Here is a 26,264-nt window from a genome sequence, read left to right on the forward strand (position 1 = left end):
AACTTAATCACAGTTACAAAGATGGCAGCAAAGCTGGGTGTGATAAACTTGAAACATGCATTTGTCAGCTATAAAGGAGGTCTGCAAAAGCTTATGTGTTAAAGACAATTATGCCACAGAAAAACAGCATCAAAACAGAGGTTTAGCATAAAGCACCAACAGAGATATGACAGGCATAAACTTTATATTTTAGTATTACACGTACAAAAATATTACTAATTAGGCCATTCATATGAAAAGTTAACAATATTTTCTCTACCCTCTGTATTAAGTGTGCCTTAAATGTGCCCTCAGCAGATAAAGCAAATGGCTCTCAGTGCGCCTGATTTTTTTATCTCAGCACACAGTGAAAAACCGCCACCATAGCAACTTCTCCTACCTGAAGAAAACATTAAACCCTCTTTTCATAGCTGGCATTTCAAGGACTCATTCAAGTGTGATTCAATGTCAGGAACAGGGCTGTAAAGAACCCTCCAAGTCTGTCTTCTTGCATTCTTGTGAACATTATTCATATTTCTCCCCCCGCAGATTCGCAGTGGTGAAAACGCAGCTAACTTGGCCAACGAGTTAGCCAAGCATACAAAAGGCCCCATCTTCGCCGGGGACGTCAGCTCCTCGGTGCGCCTGATGGAGCAGCTGGTGGACATCCTGGATGCTCAGCTGCAGGAGCTCAGGCCCAGCGAGAAGGATTCTGCAGGACGGAGCTTTAACAAGGTAACCACATCCACCACAAAAATGCCTTTCTTGTATCACTTAATGCACTATATTCTCAACAATTCCCCCTTGCTGCGGCACTCTTCCCTGACAAGTTAATACTGTTGAAAGACAAATGCAGAAGGGAATACAGCGCTCCCAAAAATAATACAGTAATATGTACAGTTATTGTTTGTCACACACGTTCTTTGTCTTTCTTTTCAACTTTAGGAAACAGACAAAACAAAACAAAAAATCTGTTATATTATTTTAGACATGTAGGAGAGATCTGTATTCATGGCAGTATTTGTACATTTGTGTTATTGGCCATAATGTAATACTTCTTTGTCAGGAGGCTTTGAGATGGCAGCATGTCATAAACATGAGCTACAGCAAGTTTACTCTTTTACCTCCAGGTAAGCAGGTCAGCGGCACATGAGACAGGCGATGGGGAGTCATTCAGCAGTTAGTTTGTATATCAACTGCTCAGTCAGGGCCTTGTTTCTACAAAGCTCATGAACCTGTGCAAATGATGTCTCTATTTTTCATCTGTTCTTTTTCTTTTCTTAATAAAAAAGCTTCAAAAACGAGAAAGGACATGCAGGGCATACATGAAGGTACTGGAGCAATGCTTCTGCCCGCTCTGCTTGCTGCCGTCCCCTCCTCTATTACTGTGCTACTGTATATGACCCAGCCCAAGTTCAGCAGCATGTACCCTCTGCACTGTCATGTACTCCCTCCTCCCTGTGCCTTCTGCTTTGTTGAGTAATTGCCTTACACACAGACACAATCGTACCCAAAGTGCTTTATAAGTCAAAGAGAAGTCATCTCCAATTACTGAGGTGGCTTCTTTACATGGATGTGTCTCTGTGTTGTTTTTTCCCCCCTCTATGCATTGACAGCAATGGTGTATTTTGTTTTTCATTCTGTTTTTCCCCATTGTATGTTTTCTAAATGTTTACTCAAGATTGCACGTATGTATGCATAACATCATGACTCAAACAAACATCCTGTTTTATGCTCTCATTATTCATTTACTGAAGGATTTATTGCTTTGTTGCAATTTTTGCTCTTACACGAGAAATCCCTTCAATATAAAACACTCCTGAATATTGCATCAAACACAGTTCACTTGTGATTTATTCAAACCCTTTTTTTTTTCCACGGACCATCACCTGACCTTTCACCACATTTTAAGTAAGAATCGTGGCTCTTGTTTCACAAGGACATAGGTTTTAGGTCATAGAAGTCATTTGTTTCATAAATTAAAGGTGCAACTCTTCATCTCTATCTGGTTAATAGGGTTAGCCAGGTCAAACATTTTCTCCCCCTTTTTTCCTCGAATGCTATCTGGTTGGGTTCATCTCTCAAAGTATTTTGGCCATATATATCCCTCAACCATTAGGGAGATCTGTGTCCTCCACCTGCCACCAAAGTCACCCCCCTCAATCCAGATCTCTCCTCCGGGAGGGTATTAAAATGGATCGAGCTAATTAGCCAGTCAATGGCCGTGAGCTCGTAAAAAGAAAGGAAGGAAAGGGAAAAAATTACACGTTTGCAGTCACACCACCTCCCCTAAAATGTGACATCATCAGCTTGGTTTTTGATGTCACAACATTTATATTTGAGGTCAGAGGCAGCGATTGTGTTAGGGAGGTTGCGTCGATGTAAATCACAGCATTTATTTGACTAATGACAGCATGAGAGGATCAGACAGAGATGGTTGAGTCAGCAGTATCTGACAAATGCCACACTTGATGCAACATCACTAAAGCTGCCCCCCACCCTTTCCACCAGCCGTCGCCAGCATCGATTACCTGATTAGACACATTGATTTGATTATTTCCTGAAGAAAACCTAGTGTCGCCTGGATCCTACGCCCAAATTATCCGCTGTCAGGCCTGAGCTGTTCAGGTGGCAAAAAGTGTGAGGATGGAAAAAATGTTTGTGCGAAGGATTGAATTTATTTAAACAATTTAGCATATCATATTTTATTTTTCACACATTTTTCTTTAAAGCTTTTTGCAGGATGACTTAATGCCTTATTGTACTGTCAAGTATTTGCAGCATTTACAAGTGGACTGCAGGTCAAACGTTTAAGAAAAGGAACGTTGCCGAACGTTAAATATCGCAATTAGAGAATTTTATAAGCGGACACTACTTTGACTTTCATCAGTTCATCTCTTAATATCCTGCTGTTGGACAGACCTGATAGGCTCAATACACTGTGACCCTGAGTCTCTGCCCTGGTGCCAACGCCCTTGAAAAAGAAACTGAATCCACACCATCTCCAGTGATGCTCATGTTCTCCCCTCCCTCTGCAGTTTCTCCTCCATGATCAATACAATTGAAAAAATGTCTTTCCTATTCAGTAAATGTCTTTAATTAATTGCTCTTGTAATATATAATTTTCTTATATTTATATTTTTTCTTTTATTATATTAAAGTGTTCCTTTTAGTTTTATTTTTAAATCACATTTATTTTAATTCTTATGCTTCAAAACAGCTTTTCATCCATTTCATCCATTTCATTGTCCGCATGTGACTTGTGCTTGCAAACAAATTCCTTTTTTCGGAGTTACTCATGTATCTTTGTTTCTGTTTTGTGTGCGTTTCTGTTTGTCTGCTTTGACACAGGCCATTGTGGACACTGTAGATAACCTGCTGCGACAGGAGGCCCTGAACTCCTGGAAGGACATGAACAGCACGGAGCAGACGCACGCAGCCACCATGTTACTAGATACTTTGGAGGAAGGGGCCTTTGTCCTTGCCGACAACCTCATGGAACCCGCCATTGTCAAAGTCCCTGCAGACAATATAAGTAAGTAAAACAAGAGTTTGTGGTAAGCAAATGACAAGCCCCCTCGATTGATGTGAGCTCAGTTAATTTGATTACTTTCAATTCATTGCCGGAGTAACTCTTGTGATAGGAAAACAAGGCCATCACATAAAAAAGGACTTTGTTTTCATAATAAGCGTTTAAACCTCGGGGGAACAGAAAAAACAACGCATATTAGGTTTAACGAGTCGCTTAGTGACAAAGTGATGAATATCAGACAATTAAATAGACTGGATTCTCTGATTGCGCACGCTTAGTTTATAAATGTATGTGTCTAGACCTTGTAACTCTATACATTAATGTGAACATTAGCCTGCTGTGGAGTCAGAAAAAGTACATTGTTTATCCACAGCATCCTCCTCCTTCTCTCGTTTTCTTTCTGCTGTTTGACCATATAAGGAAGGGTTCTCCTTCCTCGCCGTTGTTTTTTTCTGCAGTGTTGTTTTATTCATATTATTAAGTAAATAGAGAGTCTCACTGGGCTGAAAAATCACTTTGTGATTGACGTTTTTATTTTGTAGCTCACTGTCGCAAAGATTTAGCATTTGAGTCGTTGATATGTCCTTTGGTCTGTGCCAGCATTTCAGGTTGTGTGGAAATGTCAGGAACAAAGCTGTAACATCAGTATTCTTCGCTGTTTTTTTTTTTATCCCCTTGGGTCTAAGTCAAATAGGCTGAAATGACCCGTATCTCATTCTCTTGTCCTTTTAAATCTTTCTTCTCTAACTCGTCCTCTGTCTTTTTGCACCTGGCAGTACTGGATGTGTATGTTCTCAGCACGGATGGCCAGGTCCAGGATTTTAAATTTCCACAATCCAGCAAGGACGGCGTCTCAATCCAGCTGTCGGCCAACACAGTCAAGCTCAACAGTCGGAATGGTAAGCTCTCTTAAACGTACCGGAAGAAAAGAAAGAAAGAGAAACTTGGTCAAGATAGTTTAATCAGAGTAGAGCAATAGAGATCTTATTCAGTGTGTGAGAAATTTGGAAATGTGAGTGTGTGTCTGACTTCTGCTCCCAGCCTTGTTTCTGTGAAAAGTCTGTATCAGTGTTAGCACAACAAAGGAGTTTATCTCAAATACCCCGAGCCCTGTGATTTTGGCTGAAGAATGAGAGGCCACTTCTTTCTCTCTTTCTTGCAGTTCCTTTGTTCAATATTGTAAAATTGAATTACATCGAAATAAATCGAGTGTTTAAATATCTTTAGTCCTCTTTTTGTGCTTTTTGTTTCTTCTTAACACATTGTATAAATTCTTCTGAAAGCTTTATTTTTCTCATCATCTGATATCTGTCTACATCTTCTGTTCTACAGGAGTTGCCAAGCTGGTTTTTGTGCTGTACAAAAACCTGGGCCAGTTCCTTAGTGCAGAAAACTCCACCATCAAGATGGCCAACGAGGCTTATGGTCGCAACGTGTCGGTGGCTGTCAACTCTGACATCATCGCTGCCTCAATCAACAAAGAGTCCAGCCGTGTATTCATTAATGACCCGGTGATTTTTACCCTGCGGCACTTTGATGTGAGTCTCCCTGCTGGCGTGAATGGAGAGGTCATATTAAAAACACCAGGAGGGAACATCCAGAGTAGACAGAGATCTGCAATTTGAATTGTAAATGTCTGGCTAGGTCAGTCGGCAGTTTATTTAAGTCATTGAACATCAAATTAAAGGAGTCTTTAGAACCTAAGTGAATTCTTAATGAAAACTAATTCTTTAATCAACATTGGGATATAAATGATACCCATTTTCTTTTATAGTGGGGGAAATTAACTCCTAGATTAGCCGTACAATCTAGGATGAAATTACTGGAGCACCAATTATCTTTCGTCTTTTAAAGTTGTCACTAGAGTTCCCAGAGGGCCATGCGTGACTCCATTCTTTATCAGAGAAATTGTGCAATTCCAAAGACATGCCGTCAAACAATTATGCCTCTCTGTTATTAAGGCCTCATATACCCAACTATGCTTCGGTTGATTTGGCAAGCATGTGCCAAATGAGATACAACATATGAATTGCTTCATAAGAGCTGTGAAGTGAAAAATCCTCATCCATATCAGTGCGGAAAAATACTTTGTATGAGTAGGGGGTAAATGGCCTCTGTGTTCTACATGTACTTCAATTTCAGGCAGTCAATTATTTGGACACTTAACCATATCTCTTGTTATCTGCAGATGGAGAAGTACTTCAATCCCAATTGCTCCTTCTGGAATTACTCTGAGAGGAGCATGATGGGCTACTGGTCTACCCAAGGCTGCAAACTCCTGGACACCAATAAAACACACACCACCTGCTCCTGCAGCCATCTCACCAACTTTGCCATCCTAATGGCACACCGTGAAATCTCTGTATGTCGCTTCCATTTTTAAAACCCACTTATAGCTTTGTTTTAAACTCACCTGTAATATTTAAGACTTCTTTTCCATCTCACAAGCAAACCCCAAACATTCTTGATTCTAGGTTTAGATAGCAGTCGTACAAGATTACAGTGAAAACATTCTTTACAGTCTTCAGTCTTGTGCTTTTCACAAACATATTTTGTAATTCGCCATTTATCTCTACTTCCAGCATTTACATGAAGATCCGCAACTGGATATCATCACCCAAGTCGGGATCTCAGTGTCCCTCGTCTGCCTCGCCATCAGCATCTTTACCTTCTGCTTCTTCCGGGGCCTGCAGAGCGATCGTAACACCATCCACAAGAACTTGTGCATCAATCTCTTCATCGCAGAGTTAATATTCCTAATTGGTATCAATATGACGGAACCCAGGGTAAGCCGGAACGATTTCACCCTATTGATTTGGTTTTTGATTCTCAGTTTATCTTCTCTCACCCCCAAAACAAAACAAAAGACCCTTTCAGAGTGAAACAGATGAGACTTTAAGCATTGTTTGTTTCTAACCTTCTCTGCTTGTCCCTGACATGACATGAGTGAGACAGCACCATTAATATAGATTACTAAGGGGCCATGTCTTCCACTTGACAGGTCTTTTTTCCTCTTTCACTTAAAGCCGCAGTTGCCATGGCTGAGCCTGCATCCATACCATTTTTTTAATCTTCTTTCACCTACATTACTTACTACACCATACTTTTCCCTCCAATCTCTAGACGCACAAAAACGTTTCTTTCTGCATACAGCTGAGAATCAAAGCTTCAAATGTTGAGCTGTATGATTAAATCTACTAACTCCGTCCTTACAATACGAATGCCATTTAAATTTCTGCCATGCTGATGGAAAGTTAAAACTGTGCATCGTCGGAACCCATGCAGTGCATGAATATTCATTACCCTTTTCCAGCAGTTTCACTGATATGTGTTCCACTGAATGGGTGAGGCAGCAGCAGTGAATGTCGTCTTTTCAGAGGGTTTTAATAAAAGATGGGGCGTATGATATACAATTTTCAATAAAGAAAGTGCTATGGAGATACGTCTTGTCATGTTTAAATCATTTTTGCACCACAAGATAATCTAAAAAAAATCTCTACATTTTATGGAAACTGTGATGGTATTGTTTATTTTACCTTGAATATTCTTTGATTGTCTAAATCTTAGATCGGATGCGCCATCATTGCGGGGATCCTCCACTTCTTCTTCCTGGCTTCCTTCTCCTGGATGTGTCTTGAGGGGGTTCAGCTGTATCTCATGCTTGTGGAGGTCTTTGAGAGCGAATACTCACGGAAAAAGTACTTCTACGTGTCTGGCTACCTCTTCCCTGCCATCGTGGTCGGCGTCTCCGCAGCTATCGACTACAGTAGCTACGGGACCAAGAATGCGTAAGTGCAGCTTTCTGAGCAAATCCTTGGAAATGCAGAGCAGACACGCTGGATGCTACACTGTGTGGGCTTACCTGCTGTGTCTGTATGTGGCAGCTTTTGAAAATAAATCTACTCATCATTTCTGCCAGCGCCTTATGTGCATCCCTAGAGACTACACCAAAAACATTTGAGCTCCTTTGGCCAGGGATGGACAACTGTTCAATTTTTTATGTCATTTGAAAGTGGCTGACAGACTCAACACTGTGGTTTCAGGGGGGGGCGCAGCTACATTAATGCCTTTCTGCTTAAAGACCCTCCTGTGACCTCTTGTTTGTAAATGCTCTCTTAAAGAGAAGAGCACTGTGCAGGAAAAGCCTTTTACGTAGATTAATGGCCATATCTCAGCTTAGACCCAGCTATCAAGAGGGGCTACTTGGTGTCTTCTCTGTTTTGTGCAAATGTATTAATGTTCAACCGGTGAAAGGAGCATTTGAAAGCACTCCAAGTTAAATATTGACTAGAAATTACACACTCAATGTCATCACCCCAAGTAACAAAAAAATAATGTTGTTCCATTAATCCGTAGGAGTCTGAGGACAAGACTTCTATGTTATTTTTTAGTAATGTGTGCTACCCTTCTTTGTCATAGGTGCTGGCTAAGAGTGGACAATCATTTCATATGGAGTTTTATAGGACCTGTCACCTTTATCATCATGGTAAGCTGTTTTATTTTTCTTTGATTACTGAGTCTGACAGAGTGAGGGAGGGACTGAGAGGCTGAGATTAAGGAGAGAGATAAAGGAAGTGAGATGGTTGAACAGAAGCAAAATTCAGCCGGATTTTTGCTACTCAGTCGTCCTCGGTGATGACAGGTTCATTTTGTGCCAAAGACAGATTTCGAGGCATCTGACAATTCTCCCTGCCTCTCACCCCCTGACAAGGATCAGGATTTGATAGTGTACTTTAACCTCGCATTTACACAACTCCCATGAAGTTACAGACGTCAGCAAATGGCTTTCACGTTACATTTTTTATGGTAAATGAACAAAAAAAGTTTTTTAAAAAATGGCCCCGGTGTGTGCATTTTGCAGCACATAGTGTAAGATTTTAAAGCTCATTTTTTACTCCTCAGAATCAGCCTGCTTGTTTGTGTGTGTGTGTGTGTGTGTGTTTGTGTGTGTGTGTCTGTGTGTGTGTCTGCCTCAAGTAAATAGCAGATGACAGTGTTGGAGAGAAGAAGAAAGGCAAAGGCACCTCTCTGTTTGGTCAAGGACTGTCAGGGTGAAGGACATATAACATATCATAATGACATATGTCCCATTGAGGCATGCAATTATTTACTGGTCATGACATTATTATCTCCCGCTCCATCAGAGAGGCTCAGAAGAATGAGACCTCAGGGAGTCTTGCCTCCCTGTGCAAGAAAAAATAGAAAAAAAGAAATAGCAGGTGGTATTTCTCGAATATTTCCTCTCAGCCCATCACACCATGTATTGCCTTGCCCTCGTGCACACCAAGGAATGAGGAAGCTCTGCAAACTTGTCTTGCTGCTGTGCGGGGAGGACGGGTGGTATTTGTTCAGTACTGTGTTCATTATCCAGCATAATGGTCGGTACTGTATCTACAGATGCAGTGACCTCTGTTGAACATCAAACTGACACTGAAAATATACCGGAGAGAGGGGGCACCCGTGTCAAATTCCAGCAAGTCTCTGCATGCCATTGGCAGACTGTTACGAGCTTACAAAGTAAATATATAGTACAGCTCTTTGTCTGTGTGGTAACAGAATAAATAAAAGACGAATGTGCTCGCTGGACTGCATCTCACAGTTTTCTCAACGAGAGACACTGCCATTCAATGTAGCATTTAAAAATGGAGGAGGAAGTGCACATGAAAGCGGACGAAGGTCTGTCAGATTGAAATGTTTTTCAGTAAATGGTGAAATGCTGTTCCTTTTTTTGTTTTCGTTGTTGTTGCTTTTTTGGCTCAGCACCTGCTTTGAATGTGTGAGCTTATAATTGAGTAAAAGCTAACATTGTATCAAAACAAACATACATTTCTCCCTGTCTCAGCAAATGCTCTGTCAGCCACACAGGAATATGTTTCCTCTCCCTAAATTGGACCCTCATTGTTTTCCAATCGCGCATTGCTTCTATTATGATTTGCATGAAAAATGCGTTCTGCAGTGGAAATGATGATCAGGATCCCGGTGGTGATGACCGGAGAGATAGAATCATGACCCTGTGAGGAGCTAATGTATTGTAGCAGAGCTAATGTGTGACAGGAATGAGGTTTCGCAGTACTGTGCTCAGGCACTGCACACTGTTCCTCTTGATTCTGTGCAACAATTGACTCAAAAAGACAAAGTACTGTGGAAAGGGGCTTCTCAGGGGAGCATGCAGGAGCAAGGTTTGTCTACACCATCCGTGACCCTGGTTTCTCTACAAATTGGCTTTGTCCTTGTCAATGAGGGAGAGAGAAAGGAGGAGAAAAAGGCACATGAGCAAGAGAAAAGGAGAGAAAACAGTATTGCTTTGGCTCATGTCTGGATCCCCACCCGCCACCCAAGCTATGTTTGTGCCAAGTAACATTGGTTTTGACCTAGGGTGGTCGTGCTTTTTTCTCATCTTTTTGTTTCCTCTCACTCTTTTTTGGCTTTTCCCAGTGTTTTTTTTTTTGCTCCCAGCTGAAACAGGGCCTAAATACTGACTGAAAACAAAAGCTAGTGAAAAGCATTTAGATCCTTGTTCTTAGGCAGAGGTTGCCCTGTCTCTGGGCACAGGGGGTATTAGCTCCATGAAAGGGGAACATGGAAGTAATGAGTGGTGGGGGGAGCCATTAGTATGCTTGAGATAGCTTCAACACAAGGCCTTTTGGATCATGACACGTCGCAAGCAGTTCTTATCATCTGGACAGCTCCATCTGCACCTTTAATATTTTATCCCCAGCAGTTCATTTGGAGTTCAGTGTGTACACACACAGTCCACTCCAGAAAAAAGCTTTCTCCTCAGTCCCAGTGTGGCGAGGTGCTTCTGCATGGCTTGCAGTGATGATTCAGAGACAGAGTGAAGGATAGAGGCAAGGCAGCTAGGCTCTTGCAGAGGGGGGATCCCCCCAGGAAGGGCTGCGAAAGCATGTCGGTGGGGGTGGGAACATGTGCCGTGCTGCTAGGTTACTTTAAAGTACTGTGTCCCTCTCCTCTGTCTCATTGGATCCATGTCACCACTCCAGGCTGTGTGAAAGGGTTTTTCAAAAGTCCTCGCCCTCCCTGTCCTCCCCCCTACTCCCCACCCACCCACCCTCCCCCCACTGTCTGACTCATGCAGGCTGCTGATAGAAATAATGGCTGATAGCTGTGAAACAAAACATAGTTTCAGCGCCGTCTCTGATATAAAAGAAGGTTCACGATTCAGGATTTTTTTTTTCTCCCCCAGTCGTCCCTCTCTTTTACTGCCTGGGTTATTGTGAGCGGCTCCATGAGTTGATTGCATGTGGAGGAGTGATGTATTGATCACAGGCAGTCTTTTGATAGCAGTGTGCACCAGAACACGGAGAATTTCTGTTCAAGAGTGAATGGCCATGGTCTGAGTCCAGCTCACAAAGGTCATTCGTTTATTTCATGCCCTAATACTGGCAATGCGTCTCCCTTTTTTGTCTTGCCTATGCTTTGGCGTTCTAAAGGTAACGCTTAAATGCACTGTTTATAAGGATCACCTGGGAATTTCTGTTATTGAAAATGTGTGTTGTCCTTTTTGTTGCTCACATGCCAGTGATACAGTAGCTTACATTTATTTGTCTGCTGTATTTTTTTCATTTTTCTAATCCTTTGATGTGCACTATTGGAGACACACATTTCATTTTTTTCTTTCTTAGATATTTCCTGACATTATTTATACATGCCTGGCTTGCAGTACAAACACATTCTGGTTCCTCTGCTGTGTGAGTGCATGTACATGCTGTGTCAGGGACTAGTTTGCCCCAGAATAAATGTTTTTGAAGTAAATTATTTGGAGCGGCTCCTCGCTGGCCCATCCAGCCTTTGTGTCTCTAAATCACGGTATTGATTTTTAAGGTACCGAATAAATGCGCTCAGAAACACAGCACATAGTATCCTTGTCTCAACTTGATATGTGCCACTGGCTCCCCTAAGATTTAATACATTAAAACAAGCAAGCAAACGCCATCTCCCTTTTCCTCTCTTTCTCCTCCTCTCTCTCTTTTCATCTGTCCACAAGAATCGAACAAAATATACCATGTTCCCTCAAGCCTTTTGGAGCTGGTTATACCTTATAATATTTCACTATGTGCATAAAATGATATGCAGTTGTTTTGTACAACAAGAGGGTATCTTATTTCTCCTGCTACTTTTCATTCCCTTCTGATTTTGTCAGACTGCTGCTGTGTGGCTGTTTCTTTCTCTTTCTCTTTTTTTTTTTTTTTTACTGTGATGGATTTTAATGCATTTCCATGCTCTTATTGATATAGAATGACACTAAATTTGGCGCCAGTCGGCCCGTCTGAGCCGGCTGGAACGATAGATGTTTATTGGATTAGTCTGTGGACATGCAGAGATTTGAAGGCTCTCCTCTTTTAATACTTATAGACAAATTAACAGGTTTTTTTCTTTCTCTCTGTCTGCTGTATCTTGAGTCATACATCTTCATGTATTAACACTGCCATTACTCTGTTTTGACAGCTCAATCTCATCTTCCTGGTCATCACAATGTACAAAATGGTGAAGCACTCTACCACCCTGAAACCAGACTCTAGCCGACTGGAGAATATAAAGTAAGTAAAGGGTCATATGCGGAACCCCCGCATTCTCCTGCTTATCAGCAATATAACACTGGTGCTATTCTGCCACTACCCCCAGGAAAACTAAGGCTATTTTACTCTTGAGGTAATGATTTCTATTGGGTTTTTTTTGTTTTTTTTTACTTAATGTTTCATGGGAAAATGCATTACCTCCCCCACGTCCAAGCCTACTTTCAGTACTGGACTAACAAGTGACATTAGAATATACACACACACACGTATATATATACACATATCAGTTTTTAAAATTATCCAAATCAGATGGAACTCAATTATTTTGTCTCTATAGATTTCAAACGTTACACAGTTTTTTAATGAGACTTTTGGCAAGGCTTAGCTGTCATGATGACTTTGTGAGTCGTCTTTTTCGTCCGTTTGCTCCAAGCCACCAGCCGCAGAATTGCTCTGGCATGACACACATCAGTCTAAGGCAGCGATTTAACTATGCACTGTTAGCTGTGCTAGGGTGGGGTACAGTGTAACAGCTACCATGTGTGTTTGCCGCTGGAACATGTCAAACCATTTTTTATAGATCCCAGAAAAAAGAAGAAATTCCTTCCCTACACAACCGCCACCACCCGACCACCACCCCACCACCCCCTTTCTAGTCCAGGCTCTCTGAGTCGCCTCAACATTTATGATGTGTTTTGCTTCGGGAAGGAAAGCAGTGTTTTCTGAGGCACTAACTGTTTTGTTTTGGGTTTTTTTGCACTACTGTGAAAACAATATTTATTGCTGTTTACTGCAGACTGGATTTCAGGGCCTCTTCCATTTGGGGTTATATGGTTTTGTTGTTCGCAGTAGCACAGCCCTGTGTTAGTTTGCACCATTATATTTCAACTTCCCACCACTCTGCATAGGAACAGTGGTTGTTGCTATTTTCATCCAGTGTTTGTTATTTTTCATTTTTCCTTAATGAATGTGTGCAAACATTACTGCGCTGTGGTAAAACTGTAATCAGGAAGAACAGCCAGAAAAGGGCTTATTTAGACTTCTTGGTTTATTTGAGATAGACTACTCCCTTATCAAGGAAACCACAACAGAACACATTTACCGAACATGGTGGCACATGGTGAGATTGGTGTGCATTTGTACTTGGATGTGAGAAATGATTTCTCTTAAGCTTGTTTATACTGCAGAAATATGTTGTGTATTAATAGCTGTTTCCTTGTGGTCTGTTTCTTTGTGTGTATTGTGCCAAAGTGAAAGTCAGTTTAGCACCAGTGTCATTGCATGCTGCATGTGAAGGCAAAGTTAACGCACACCCTCTCCTTTCTTTTTCTGCTATCACTCTCTTCCTCTCTCTGTTCTGCGATCCACACCAGTAATTATCGCGTTTGTGACGGCTACTATAATACAGATTTGCCTGGGTAAGCTTTTACTATACACCTCAGACATTTTTACCCACACAACACCACCCACTCAATGCAGTAAGGACAAATGCAAATTTAGCCACAGACAATGTGCTCTGACCAAATGCTTTACACAGATTTTTGTAATTGAATCATCAACAGCGAAACATACAACTCTCAGTTCTTGTTAGACGCTTAATTTCATTGCCTCCCGTGATTTCCCTTGGATCAAAGTTGAAGATATCTTACTCAAATGCGACTAACCCACGCTGTTTTGCGCTCTGATCTAATTGTGTTTCTCTCTTCCTGCTTATCATGCTCTCTAGCTATGAAGATAATAAACAGTTTATCAAGTAAGGACATGTTGCCCAGAAGTATTCTCTTCAGCTTGTAGTTTATTCTCTCTCCTCTTTTATTCTTTCTTTCTTTTTCTTTCTTTCGCCGGTTCACTCTCTCCCAAACTGCAGCTTCAAAGCCACTCATCCACTGTCTTTGTGACTGTTCACTTTCACCATGTCCATCATCTTCAAATCCAGTGTTGTTGTTGTTGTTGTGTGTTTAAGCGCTGAACTGTGACCGCTGCTGGTGTCTGAAGGCTCCACAGGACCTTCAAACACAAGGCGGGAGATCTCCTTTTTTCCTTGAACTCTTTCCACATCTGCCTAGTTCTCCAGTTCTGATAACACACTCACTAGATAAATATTTAGTATATGATAGTGTAAAATGCTTTTTTAAGCTTGTTTTTTTAAACATGCTGTGCTTTCTGATTATGATGTTCTGTATGTTCTAACACATAAAAAGGTATTTACAGAAAACCAGATCAAGGTTTTGCATCCGTCTTGTTTTGTTTGACGGGAGGAACTACATTCAAGTTTGGGCTGAGAGAGTGTGTGTGGATGGAGGGGTGGGGACAGTGGGGAAAGGGATTATGAGGATTACATAGATGTCGTTTGTCATTTTATTGTTTTCCTCTCACCTGGTTTCCAGCTTTTTTCCTAGTTTTTCATAGTTATGGTGATTACAAATCCCACTCATCATCCCCTCTGATCACTAAATGCCTCTCATGCCAGATGTCTTGTGTTTTTTTTTTGTTTTTGTTTTTTTGTTTTTTTTTCTGTCCTCCAGATCCTGGGTCATGGGTGCCTTCGCTTTGCTGTGCCTGTTGGGTCTCACATGGTCCTTTGGGCTCTTCTTCATCAATGAGGCCTCAATTGTCATGGCATACCTCTTCACCATATTCAACGCATTCCAAGGAATGTTTATCTTCATCTTCCACTGCCTTCTCCAGAAAAAAGTAAGTTCCTTGTCATCCACAGTGCTCAAAGACAGCCATTTTTACTTTGAAGGTGAAACGCTCCTGAATTTGAATTTGGACCTGACGAATTCACAGTGCACCACTCGCTGATATAGAGAACAAACACTGCTTGCTTCAAGATCTTGGCTAAGTCATATGTAAAGTCAACACTGTATGTAAACACTTGGCTGTTTGCTCACACAGGTCCGCAAAGAGTACAGCAAGTGCTTCCGCCACACGTACTGCTGCGGAGGGCTGCCAACTGAGAGCTCACACGGTTCTGCAAAGACTTCCACTACACGGACCAGCGCTCGCTACTCCTCTGGTACACAGGTAGACCTGCAGCTTCATAAAATCAAAGACTCACCGAGTGTCAAAACAGAGAACAATACACAGTTTCCTGCATACACACACACACTCATCATACAGCTCATTTACATTGTTATGAAGCCCAAAGTTTAAACAATTGCTCATGAGAATGTACTTTCATCATGAGCATGTAGGTATGGCACCAAAAAAATGCACATCATGCATTTTAGCTTTAGAGGTAGATCAAGAGACATAGACATTATGCCACATTTTTATAAGCAGCATCTGCTGTACTGCATGAGTACCTTTCTTCTGTTCTGCCCCCTTTAGCACTTGCTTTTATCTTTTTTCTCACTAACGTCATGTGCATGGGAAATAGTACTGCGCTGTTTAAAGAGCACTGCAAGCACATTTTACTATGGGGAAAGCCGAAATTGCCAAAAAAACAAAACATTTGCTTTCTCCGTTTCCTATTAAAGGCTAATAGGCATTATTAGACAATAGCTCCAGATGTACTGTGCTTATAGAGCAGCACCCCTATCAAACTTAAACCTCCAGCCTTATTCAAGGTACTGGTGACCTGAAGTCATTCAAAAGCTGACTCAGAGAAAATTAGTTTTGAGCATAAGTACTGCCTTTGCCTCACTGTAATACTAGTAGGCATGTGAGGGGCGATAAAGTCAGTAGTGTGTACATAGAAAATAAATGAAAGTTGATCTGAAAGGTGAGCGGGCTTGTTTAAAGTCCTAATGACTGTCCCTTGTTGACCTGACAGAGTCGTATCAGGAGAATGTGGAATGACACCGTAAGAAAGCAATCTGAGTCCTCCTTTATCTCAGGTGACATCAACAGCACCTCCACCCTTAACCAAGGTCAGTTCACACCTCATTTCTCTCCACATGCACACCTATGCACACATTTCATCATCCAGCTAAAAATACCTCCTTCAACTTCCAATGATCCCACAGAGAATCCTACGCTGGTAAACGTAATAAATGCCTCGAAAAGACAGAGCAGTATGGTAAAAAGTGAAAAAAAAGATCTAGGCCTTTAGTCTAGTCTCTTTGTTCTGCCAGTGGAGGATTACAAAAATCCGTCCTCAAATACTCTGCGCTGTCATTCTGGTCCGTAACGTCACTCTTAAATTGGGGCAAGGCTAGAGGAACATTTTTTTCTTTAAGTGCTGGCTGTCCAAAGTTCATACCCAGACTCAGGGGAAACACAGACAAAACTAAAAACGGGGAGAAAAAAAGTTTTATTTTAGGAAAATCTTAACACACAGAGAGAGGCCATTTGTTGCCTGGCATATAAGGTGACCTCTGTTACTTTACAGTGGGATTTATGAGGGAGGGAGAAAAAAAACTGTCATTTATTATTTAGCTTGAGCACAAATATGATGATGAGAAGATGATGTTCAACTCTGGCTGACCTGGAGTGCTTAGTGTGTTGTTAGGCTTTCTGCTGCCTCTGAAATGGCTTTCCAAGCATGCGAGGAAAAAGAGGGTTTGCAACAAGGTAGTTTAACTTTACTCCCTCCTCTACCCTCCTCTGACTCTTGACGCTGCCGCTCTTTGCCTTCTCTCTCTGTTTTGCTGTTAATTCCCACAAGGTAAAACCTCACACCCAGGGCTTTGAAGCACATTTTGACTCACTGATACATCAGTAACAATATAGAAGCAGGACAGGGTTTTATTTTCCCTACAGTACGGTTTCCTGGAGATGTTAATGTAAAGGTTGGATATTGATCACTCCGGGGTGTAGTAGCCTAGTTACCCTGTAGAGTCAGTGCACTAAGGGCTCTATCTTCTGGAAGCACTTCCCTGTCATTAAAAACGTCCCTGGAGACCTCCCAACATGACAGATGGCATTTAACACAGGTGATAAATGGCAGCAGAAATACATCAGATCCTTAAAACACACTGCAAGCTGGGGAAAAGCTGAAGGAATGGAAATAGCCAATTTAAGTCTAAATAAAGATTTTGATATTGAAACTTGGAAGGATTCTGCACTTTGTCTTAGGGGAGATTTTATATTTGGACCTAGTTCAAACAGTAAAATTATCCCTCCCAATCACAGAGATACAGGGTGCTATTTTTGAAAAATTATATTTATTCAAAATAATAAGTAAATGTGACTTCTGAAAAGCACTGATGGCAGGATGCAATAATGAGCTCAGTGGGTTGAGAATTGGTTTGTAAATGAATGGCTTATGAATGATCTGCGGCAGACACAACAAATAAATGAAATGAAAAGGAAAAACCTGCTACTAACAACTAAAGTTGTTAAATGTAAGGAAGGCCTGCAAAAGTTGCATATTTTTTGCACATGCAGAAGTAGCTGGTTTCTTGCCTCGCAAACAAACACACTGCACCCAGGATGACACCACATGACAAATCATTTCTTTTCTCCATGAAACTTTCAATCACTGTCTGCTGACTGCGGCAAACTTATCTGCTCCTCTTCTGTCTTGCCACTCCAGGAATGACCGGGAATTATCTACTAACAAATCCTCTTCTTCGACCACAAGGCACTAACAACCCTTATAACACCTTACTGGCTGAGACAGTCGTATGTAACACCCCCACGGCTCCAGTGTTTAACTCGCCAGGTGTGCTTACTTAATACTTTCACCTACATTCAGGCTTTTCTTCTTTCTTTCTCTCCCTCTTTGTCTCTCCAGAGTATACAGCAGGCCAAATGAAAAGCAGGATGTTCTGCAGTATCGCCTTTCCTTCTGAATCATTGTCTCTCAAATACTTGATACAGTACATACTGTGTGTGTGTGTGTGGGTGGGTCTTCCACATAGACAGTATACATTATGTGTGTGTGTCTGTGTGTGAAAACGCACACACATTTTCATGAAGGACAGAGGTTTTCGTGGTTTGTCTCGATCCACCCTCTGTGCTCTCATATTTCTCTTATCCAAACTCAGAACGGGACATAATGATTAAGATGGGAAGGAGATACTACATGTTCTGCCTTGCGATAATGTAAACAGTGGTGTAGACCTGAGGCTGTAGTATAAACTGCATGATTATTAAGATTTATGCTCCTGAATTTATCAGGTGATTTGTTATTTTTTGTGTATTTTAGTGGGAGCTTTCCCCTTAAAACGTGTTAAACTGCAAGCAAAATCTATGTTACTTAACACAGAACATCTTAATGCAACGTTTGCATTAAGATGTGTCTGTATAGATATATTTGGTTATAGCTGATACATAAAAACTATATCTCAATTGCACATGGCATTTAAGCATCTATCACACTGTTAAGACTGTGCTGCAATTACGTGTGCTATTCTATTTTGAAACTGAAATGGCATCTTTTGTCATGTTTTGTGCTTTTCCCTTGTGCTTCCCTCTAGTGACCTACAGAGAGACAAGTATGGGAGTAAAACTTAACTTTGCCTATCAAATGTAAATTTTTTTCAGCATGCTTATTAAAAACAACCAAAACCCCGGCACAATCACTGGTTTACTTTAGGCCATTAACACACACTCAGTGAGCAAGTGGTTCACAAAATTATCCACCCAAATTCTACTCTAATCTGAAAAGAAATAAAAAAGATTTCTTGAGTCATTTGATGTAATCTTCAGGATCTGACAGCTTTATCGCAAATGCCCATTTCTCTGCTTCTCTCTCTTCTGCTTAATTTGTGATTTTAACCGACCAAAACTGTGTTGCTTTTTTTCTGGCAGAAAGGAGCATTTATAACAGAGGTCCCTTTTTTTCTTTTCTTATTTCTTTCTTTGGTTTTTCTTTTCTCCCAAAATATCTGTCCTCCTGTGGCATTCGGCAGTTTCAGTGTCCAGTAGTATTCCCCTCACACCTTCCCAGACAACACCTGTCTGGACACTAAATTGCCTCCTAGCAGGCATAAACACATGGATGTCATGGCAGCAGCTGTTCTCTCTTTTTTTTTTATAGCTTTCTTGTCATGTTCCCTAATTTCCAATAGGCTCTGTAAGAACTGTACTTTTAACATGCCTCCAACAATCACAATGACTCCCCTTTTTTCTTTGACAAAGACAAACATTGCTGTAAAATTACCCATTAGTCAAATTTTTTACATCTGTTCTACAAGGAGGCATGTTAGTCATAGCAGAGCACATTTTTCCTTTATCTCCTCTCTCAATCATGGCATAAGTAATATTTATTCTTTTTGCTGCTGTTTTCCATGACCTCCATGCTTTGAGAAATTCCTAACATGACTGCGTCTGACCTCTGCAGCGGCTGTGTTATTCTTGAGCTGTTCTGCTAGTGACTGGGGTCTCACTGGGAACTGTCACTGTGACGGATGCCAAGTGCTGGGCTGCGGGCAAGCTCTGACCTTTGCCAGCTTTGGGTACACAAGCTGCCCACTAATGGACAGAAAGTGTACCAGCACAAACAAAAACAATTTAATGAAAAATCTCCAAAAAAAGGAGCTGTTGGCATTTAATTCATAAAAGTAAAAGCTATTTAATGCTTGTTTATTTTATTTGCTGAACCCTTGCTCTTGCTAAGTTGCAGTTAAGACTTTTACTTTACGTTTTGTTGTTTTGAGTGATTCTTCTTCATGTTACAATAAATCATTTTACTTTCTTTTGTACATCAGCTGCTCTTAGACCAGATAGCCTGAGCAGACAGACATGATGTGAGTTGTCTAAAGTGAGTCTTTTCACCTGCTGTGTGTGGTGATGGTGGAGTGCTGCTTGTGGGCTCCCCTTGTAGTGAGAACAAAGATGGCTGTCCCATGTTGATACATGACTACTTTCCCTTTCTGTCTATGTCATCTTTTCCCATCTCTGTTCTTTTCTTTCCCTTGGCACATCCAACCTATTAGTTGCTAGAAAACCTGTAAGTGTTGTAGCTTGCCCATTTGTGGCTTCATACCTGTGGACATCTACTTTTGCCCGGTGTGTTGTGATGGTGATTACTGTTTCAGTTTGGTTTTTAATGTTGTTTGGGATCTTTTTCATTGCTTTGTCACATTTGTGGCAGACTAAAATGCACAATGCTCTGCTTATTAAAAAAAAGCAATTTTCCAAAAGGGAAAGTCCCAATGTATATATGAGAAAGTAAAATGATTTCTCATTGCAAATAATGCATGCTTCTATACTGTATGTTAAGGATTGTGCCTAACTAACAGATTTACAGCATGGCTTAATTTGACTTGGGTCTTCTATGTGAAACTGCATCCTAAACAGCATTAAACTTTTTTTAATTTAATGATTATTGGTGTTGACTAATGTAAAATCCCCTCACATATCCCTCTCTTTCCAGGGCACTCACTGAACAATGCAGTGAGGGATACAAGTGCAATGGATACTCTACCGCTAAATGGTAACTTTAATAATAGCTACTCACTCCGCAATGGGGACTTTGGCGACAGTGTGCAGGTAGTAGACTGTGGCCTCAGTCTGGACGATGCTGCCTTTGAGAAAATGATCATCTCCGAGCTAGTACACAACAACCTGCGTGCCTGTAACAAAAGCCACCAACAACAACAGCAGCAGCACCCCAGTTTACATCATCCGCCCCACCACCAGCAGCCCCCACAGTACCACCAACACCATCATGCGGAGCGGGCTCCGCCCAAAGTGACGGTGGTCGGCGGCAGCAGCAGCAGCGAAGATGACGCTATCGTCGCTGATGCTTCTTCTTTGGTGCACATGGGTGACACAGTGGGCCTTGAGCTGCACCATCAGCAGGAGCTGGAGGCGCCACTCATCCCCCAGCGGACTCACTCGCTTCTGTATGCACCCCAGAAGAAGGTGAGGACCGATGGGGGAGTTGATACCTTTGTCAGCCAGCTGACACCCACCAACCCTGACGATAGTCTGCAGTCCCCAAACAGAGACTCATTGTACACTAGTATGCCTAATCTGAGGGACTCTCCATACCCCGAGAGCAGCCCCGAAGTGGTGGAGGACCTGTCCCCTTCCAAGAGGAGTGAGAATGAGGACGTTTACTACAAAAGCATGCCTAACTTAGGGTCCGGCCACCAGCTCCAAGCCTATTACCAGATAGGCAGAGGGAGCAGTGATGGTTATATTATTCCTATTAATACAGAGGGCTGCATCCCCGAAGGCGATGTACGGGAAGGACAGATGCAGTTAGTGACAAGCCTTTAAATGTATTTAAATCATCCCCAAACCTCTTCCCGCCCTTTTGCAGCCCTGACCTCTCAGAGGACACACTAGGGAAGGGAAATGTGTTTTTATTTTTGAAGAGAGCCTAGAAGCCCCATCATACACACTAGCCATTTACAAACCCTCCTCCTCCAGCTGCATTGCCATCTACTTTTCCCTAAACATGCCACTCTACTTATCTTCCCTGCAGACCAACAGACTTGGTGCACAGCGATGGCAGTGCAAAGTTTCAGTGAGACTGTACATAAAATGCAGAATCGAATTTCAATTTTAAGAGACAAGCCAACTATGTATTTAAATGTGCTGCTGCTGTTGAATAATTGAGAAAAATTTAAGGTACGAAAATAAAATAAAAAGACAAAAAAAAAATAAAAACATTACTGGCTAAATCAGATCAGCATTTTCCCGGTCAAAAGGTTGTACATACACTCCCCAACATCCTCGTTGAAGCCTGTTTTTTTTTTTTTTATTGTAAACAAAACAACACCCCTGGACCAGGACATGGACTCTGTTTGTAAAATGTTCCTGATCGGACTGTTAGAAAAGGAACATAAGGTCCTGGTTGCCCAGACTCTCCATCACCATGAAGTTTGGATTGTATAACCACTAGCAATCAAGCCCCTGGCCTTATATTTTCTCAACTGTACATTGAACTGTTGTCAAGGAAAATGGCTAAAATATATATTTTGTTGTATTGCTAGTGTAAAATAAAAAATCATGGGAAAACGTAAATATGAAGAAACCTTTTAATTGCAAAATTTAACGTTTGAGAGACTATTGTGTAGAAATTGCACATATGTTATAAAGTGTGTTTATGGTTCCAACACTTCATTCATGGTAGTATGTTTGAACGTAAAGGCTTATGAAAAGAAAGGAGGATTCAACAAATTACAAAGATGCATTATCACTTTATCCCACTTGTGAACAGTGTTTTTTGCTTATTGAGTTCCATTGATATCGCCCATTGAAATATTTGATTTTGCCAAAATATCATTACTTTAGTAGAATGGGAATGCAAAAACCCAGTTAAAGTGATTTATGCATTGCACAGTTTTTTTGTGTAATTCTGAATGAAATAGATCTTTTTAGCAGACATGGCAGAGTGGTGGGCAATCGCAAATGAAACTGACTTTTGACAATAAAGTTTCTATCATAAATGTAGTTCTTCCGCCTGGGTTTGGACATTTTATTTATTAAAATCTTTCCAAAAAATAAATGGGAAATGTGTGAATATTTTCCAGCACTGGTATACATGCTGTACTGTAGCTCATGTTTTCTATGTAAACATGTTATCAAGGGGCTCATCACTTAAGACTGATGTAAAGTTCAACACTTGTTTAACAAATAAAATAAATGTGAGATTTTTTGTCAAATGCCAGTTGCTTTTTAATGGTTTGTGTTTTTGGTACTATTTGAGAAAACAGGTTGAATTTTTTTGCTATGGACAAAATACACTTTTGACTCAGGTTATAAGTAAGTCCCGAGCACCTTGAAAGGTAAATTGGTGAATTTGTTTTGTAGGGGATTTATTTGCTTTTTGTTCTGCTTTTTCTTCCATCGCTGCAGAGTAGAGAGAACTCATTTCACCGTATGTGTTAGAGAAGCCAAATCTTTCCATGTGATTCAAAGATGAGAAACTCAGGTAGGAAAATTGCATTGTAAATGTTCCTCTGTGTGGTTGTAACACTAATAAAGGTTCGAAAATGACACTGGTTCACAGCATTGTCCACTTAGTATATTATTGAATGAGCACTAGTCCTGGCACCATTAAATAGCCCTGCACTACAGAAATCTTGTAAGATGTTGGCTTTAATGCCGTGTGAGAGTGGAAACTTGTCCACGGACCTAACAAGAGGTCAATGTTACACTTGGCTGCGGTTGTAGAAATATATTACACATAATATGTCCGAGTATGACACATATTTTCTCTAATTAATGTCTGCTGCTGCTGAAGCCCACAGTCAGTTCTTGTACGGTTTTTGCCTCAGGTAATGCTAATTTACGAAGCATTTTAATATAACACCAGTTGAGGCAGAGTGACAGCTCTCAGCAGGGTAGCTGGAAATTGCACTGTTTACCATTTGGCATTGAAGGAAATGACTCAGAACTTAGCAAAAATGCACTTTATGTCAGAGCCGGTGCACATAATGCTGTGTGGGCTGTGTGTTGTTTTGACTTTTTCCACAATTATGTGACATTTTGTGTAATTATCTGAGGCTACAAATTGTCATAGAAGAATTATGTTCTTTTTTTGTGATCTCTTGTACAGACCCCTTAAATGTCAGTTAGGAATCAAGTGTTGAGGTGATTGTTGACTGTTGAAAATGGCAGACTTTATGATGTGCATAATAATGAGGAGAAAAAAATAATATTGATTTCCATCCTGCATTGTAAAACATGCAGCACCATTTTATCCATGTACAAGAGCCCAAACGTTTGAATATGTAAGGTTTTTTTATTTCGTTTTTTAATAATTACGAATATTATAAATCAGAAATATTATCTTAGACATGACAAAACTGTACCAAAAGTTATCATAAAGAAAGAATTCATATTAACAAAGAATCTGAAAAGGTTTTTCACACACTAACAGAGGAAAAACCTGCCTTCTGTACAGAATGCTGTTAAAAAAATTTGACTACAGTAAAGACTAAAAGCAATGTCTTATAGTCAAAAGTTATTCAGACCTGAGAGTTCGTTGTTTTTGAAAGCACAAATCCATTTCTCACCCGCAATTTCTGTTTGTTTACCTGAAAATAAAAAAGACAATGCTTTAGTGCAAGAGCCTGTCTAAACTGTAAAATGCAAATTCCACATTAACATTAAGTAAGTAAGTGAGTAAGTCATTCTCCTCAAATACAGACGAACAAATCTTTGCCAACCCTTTGCTCACCCCTCTCTCTAACTGCAGTTTGTTTATCCTGACACCGTGACCTTAGACGTGGATAAACTCGGCTGGTAAGCAGGTTTATTTTCCTTATTAAGGGCAGGGAAATATGATCTTGGATTGGCTATTTGTCTGACAGGGAATGTGGAGTGGGCACCCCCGAGCTTTGCGTGTGGCCTTCTCACCATGCAAGAGCCTCTCTAATTCCCCGTCTTTTGCTCAGGGAGAGACTCGCCCTTTGTCAAACATTGATTCAGAAGTAGGCCAGGAGCCGAGGGGCTGAGAGCTTGGTTGCTCCCACAGAGGAGCGAGTCGGCCCCTGGAAACCGAGGTAGAAAATACTGTCAGCAGAATCGGGGTGAAACTGCTAAAGACGGATGTGTTATTGACTAAACAGAGGCATGAGACTAATGTGTGACCAAACACGGATATTTATGATTGTCAAGTCAGAGGTAATTTTCAGGATTTCCGTAGGATATGATGCAATTGCATGAAAGAGATTTTCCTGTTGATGAAAGACTTCTTGTATGTATGTGTATTTTTTCCCATATCCCAGAATGCAGTAAAAGTCTCCCACATGTGTCTATGTCCTCTCTGGGAGACAAAAAACAATGATACTTTTCCTAAAAGCACTTGGTCACAAAGAGATTTAATAAACATTAATTAACTGATTATTAGTTTAATATCAAGCTTAATCAGCTTGAATTAAATAATAATAATGTGCATATCATCAGCGCCTCCATGACTCTCTGATTCTTGATCCCGACATTAGAAAACAAAAAAATATATATATTTAAATATATATCTTAAGCCTCCAGCTCAAATAATTCAATATTTCTTTAAAAAATACAGAGGACTGCACATAATATGATCAAGCATATGTCAGTTTTTACAAGTCTACATTAATTTATTGTTGAAAGTTCAGTTTAAGAAGTTCCATTTCAAACTCTTTGGCATTCCTGTGAGGCTATCAATAGCAGAATAGCTGCAGTAGCAACTGCTGCAGTAACTCCTGTGAACGGAAAACACAGTGCCAATTATAGATGCCATCAACATGGATGAAAGCGATTGTGTACAAGCAAAGGAAAACCTCTCATGCCACAAACAGTAACTGGCAGCGCAAAAGTAACTTCCCAAACTCTTGAAGTCAAAGGGGACCCTTTAACTGCTCACTCTTTTCTTCCCCCAGCCTCTTTTGTCCTGTCCCCAACTTCAAATGTGCAGATTTGCGGCCCATGGGCGACTTAGATCCGGTCCCGTCGAGGTGAAAAATCCAATTAACCTGCAGCTCCAGCTGCCTTCGTTATAATTCCCTACCATAATTATGAAATTACCAGATGCAGGATTTCAAATAAAAAAAGGATGAGAGCGACTGGCTCAGAAAAAAAGATGAAATAAACCATTCCCTGCCAGTATACAGAGTTCCAATTTACCTCAAGGGGGAACAGCTAATTCTTATGACTCGGTTTGAAGGTGAGACCCACAAAAGCCCTTGTAATCAGAATAAGAAATATCCTAACAAAAAAATGAGGATGGTTGGATCTTGAAATAGCCCATTGAGATTAATGGATAGACTCTTGCATGTTATGCTTTTAGATGTTTGAAGTGACAGTATAAATACACTAGTACCTTGAGATCTCTGGCAGTACAGAAAGCTAACTTCTTGAGGACTGAGTATTAAAACTCTTTATTTAAAAGGTCAAGAAGTATTATTTGCTGGTCCATTTAAAACTAATAATGAATGTTGCTCCAGCCTTTCAGCATACCTGAGGTGCTGAGAAAAATAAACACACCAAACACCACACATTATGTCACCCATTCATTCCCAGACTTTTATATTTAATAAAAAACTACTTTTCTTGCCCTTAGTGCAGGCCCTTTCATCTCTGCTCAATGAGATTTGAGCTATAGGCTTAGAAAATGTGAAACCCCTGAGCTACTTTAGCACACAAAAGAATCATTGATTCCTCTACTAAAACACAACGCAAAAATAAACCATTTAAATCATCTGTAAGACGAACACGTTTTCATCTTGTGGCTAATTGACATTCATGATGATGCAAGAAGTTGTACTGTCTTACAGGAACAAAGATAGCTAAATATATTAAGAAAATTATTTAGACCTGGACAACTCGCCGTCTATTTTTAGGTCAAATAATAAGTCAGAATTAACCATTCAAATTCTCCCCTC

The 26,264-nt window shown here is 40.7% G+C and overlaps 1 protein-coding gene across 16 annotated transcripts in view; it reads left to right on the plus strand.

Annotated features, from left to right (window-relative positions):
• adgrl2a (adhesion G protein-coupled receptor L2a) overlaps positions 1 to 22,888 on the plus strand; it is a 93,394-nt gene extending 70,506 nt beyond the window's left edge. For 2 of the 16 annotated variants that reach the window (XM_035653271.1, XM_035653272.1), the window contains 14 exons: positions 529 to 714; positions 1,272 to 1,310; positions 3,331 to 3,514; positions 4,288 to 4,410; positions 4,844 to 5,049; positions 5,700 to 5,873; positions 6,094 to 6,297; positions 7,079 to 7,299; positions 7,931 to 7,997; positions 11,978 to 12,069; positions 14,574 to 14,742; positions 14,947 to 15,075; positions 15,827 to 15,923; positions 20,318 to 22,888. In XM_035653271.1, coding sequence (XP_035509164.1) covers positions 529 to 714; positions 1,272 to 1,310; positions 3,331 to 3,514; positions 4,288 to 4,410; positions 4,844 to 5,049; positions 5,700 to 5,873; positions 6,094 to 6,297; positions 7,079 to 7,299; positions 7,931 to 7,997; positions 11,978 to 12,069; positions 14,574 to 14,742; positions 14,947 to 15,075; positions 15,827 to 15,923; positions 20,318 to 21,168 — 2,742 coding nt within the window. In that variant the 3' untranslated portion in view covers positions 21,169 to 22,888. The other 14 variants (XM_035653268.1, XM_035653269.1, XM_035653273.1 and 11 more) reach the window with 12 other exon arrangements.
• The last annotated feature ends 3,376 nt before the right edge of the window (positions 22,889 to 26,264 follow it).

The sequence above is a fragment of the Morone saxatilis genome, unplaced genomic scaffold (genome assembly GCF_004916995.1).
Source record: "Morone saxatilis isolate NCDOM2014 unplaced genomic scaffold, NCSU_SB_2.0 Contig12, whole genome shotgun sequence".
In the NCBI taxonomy this organism is placed as follows: Eukaryota; Metazoa; Chordata; class Actinopteri; family Moronidae; genus Morone; species Morone saxatilis.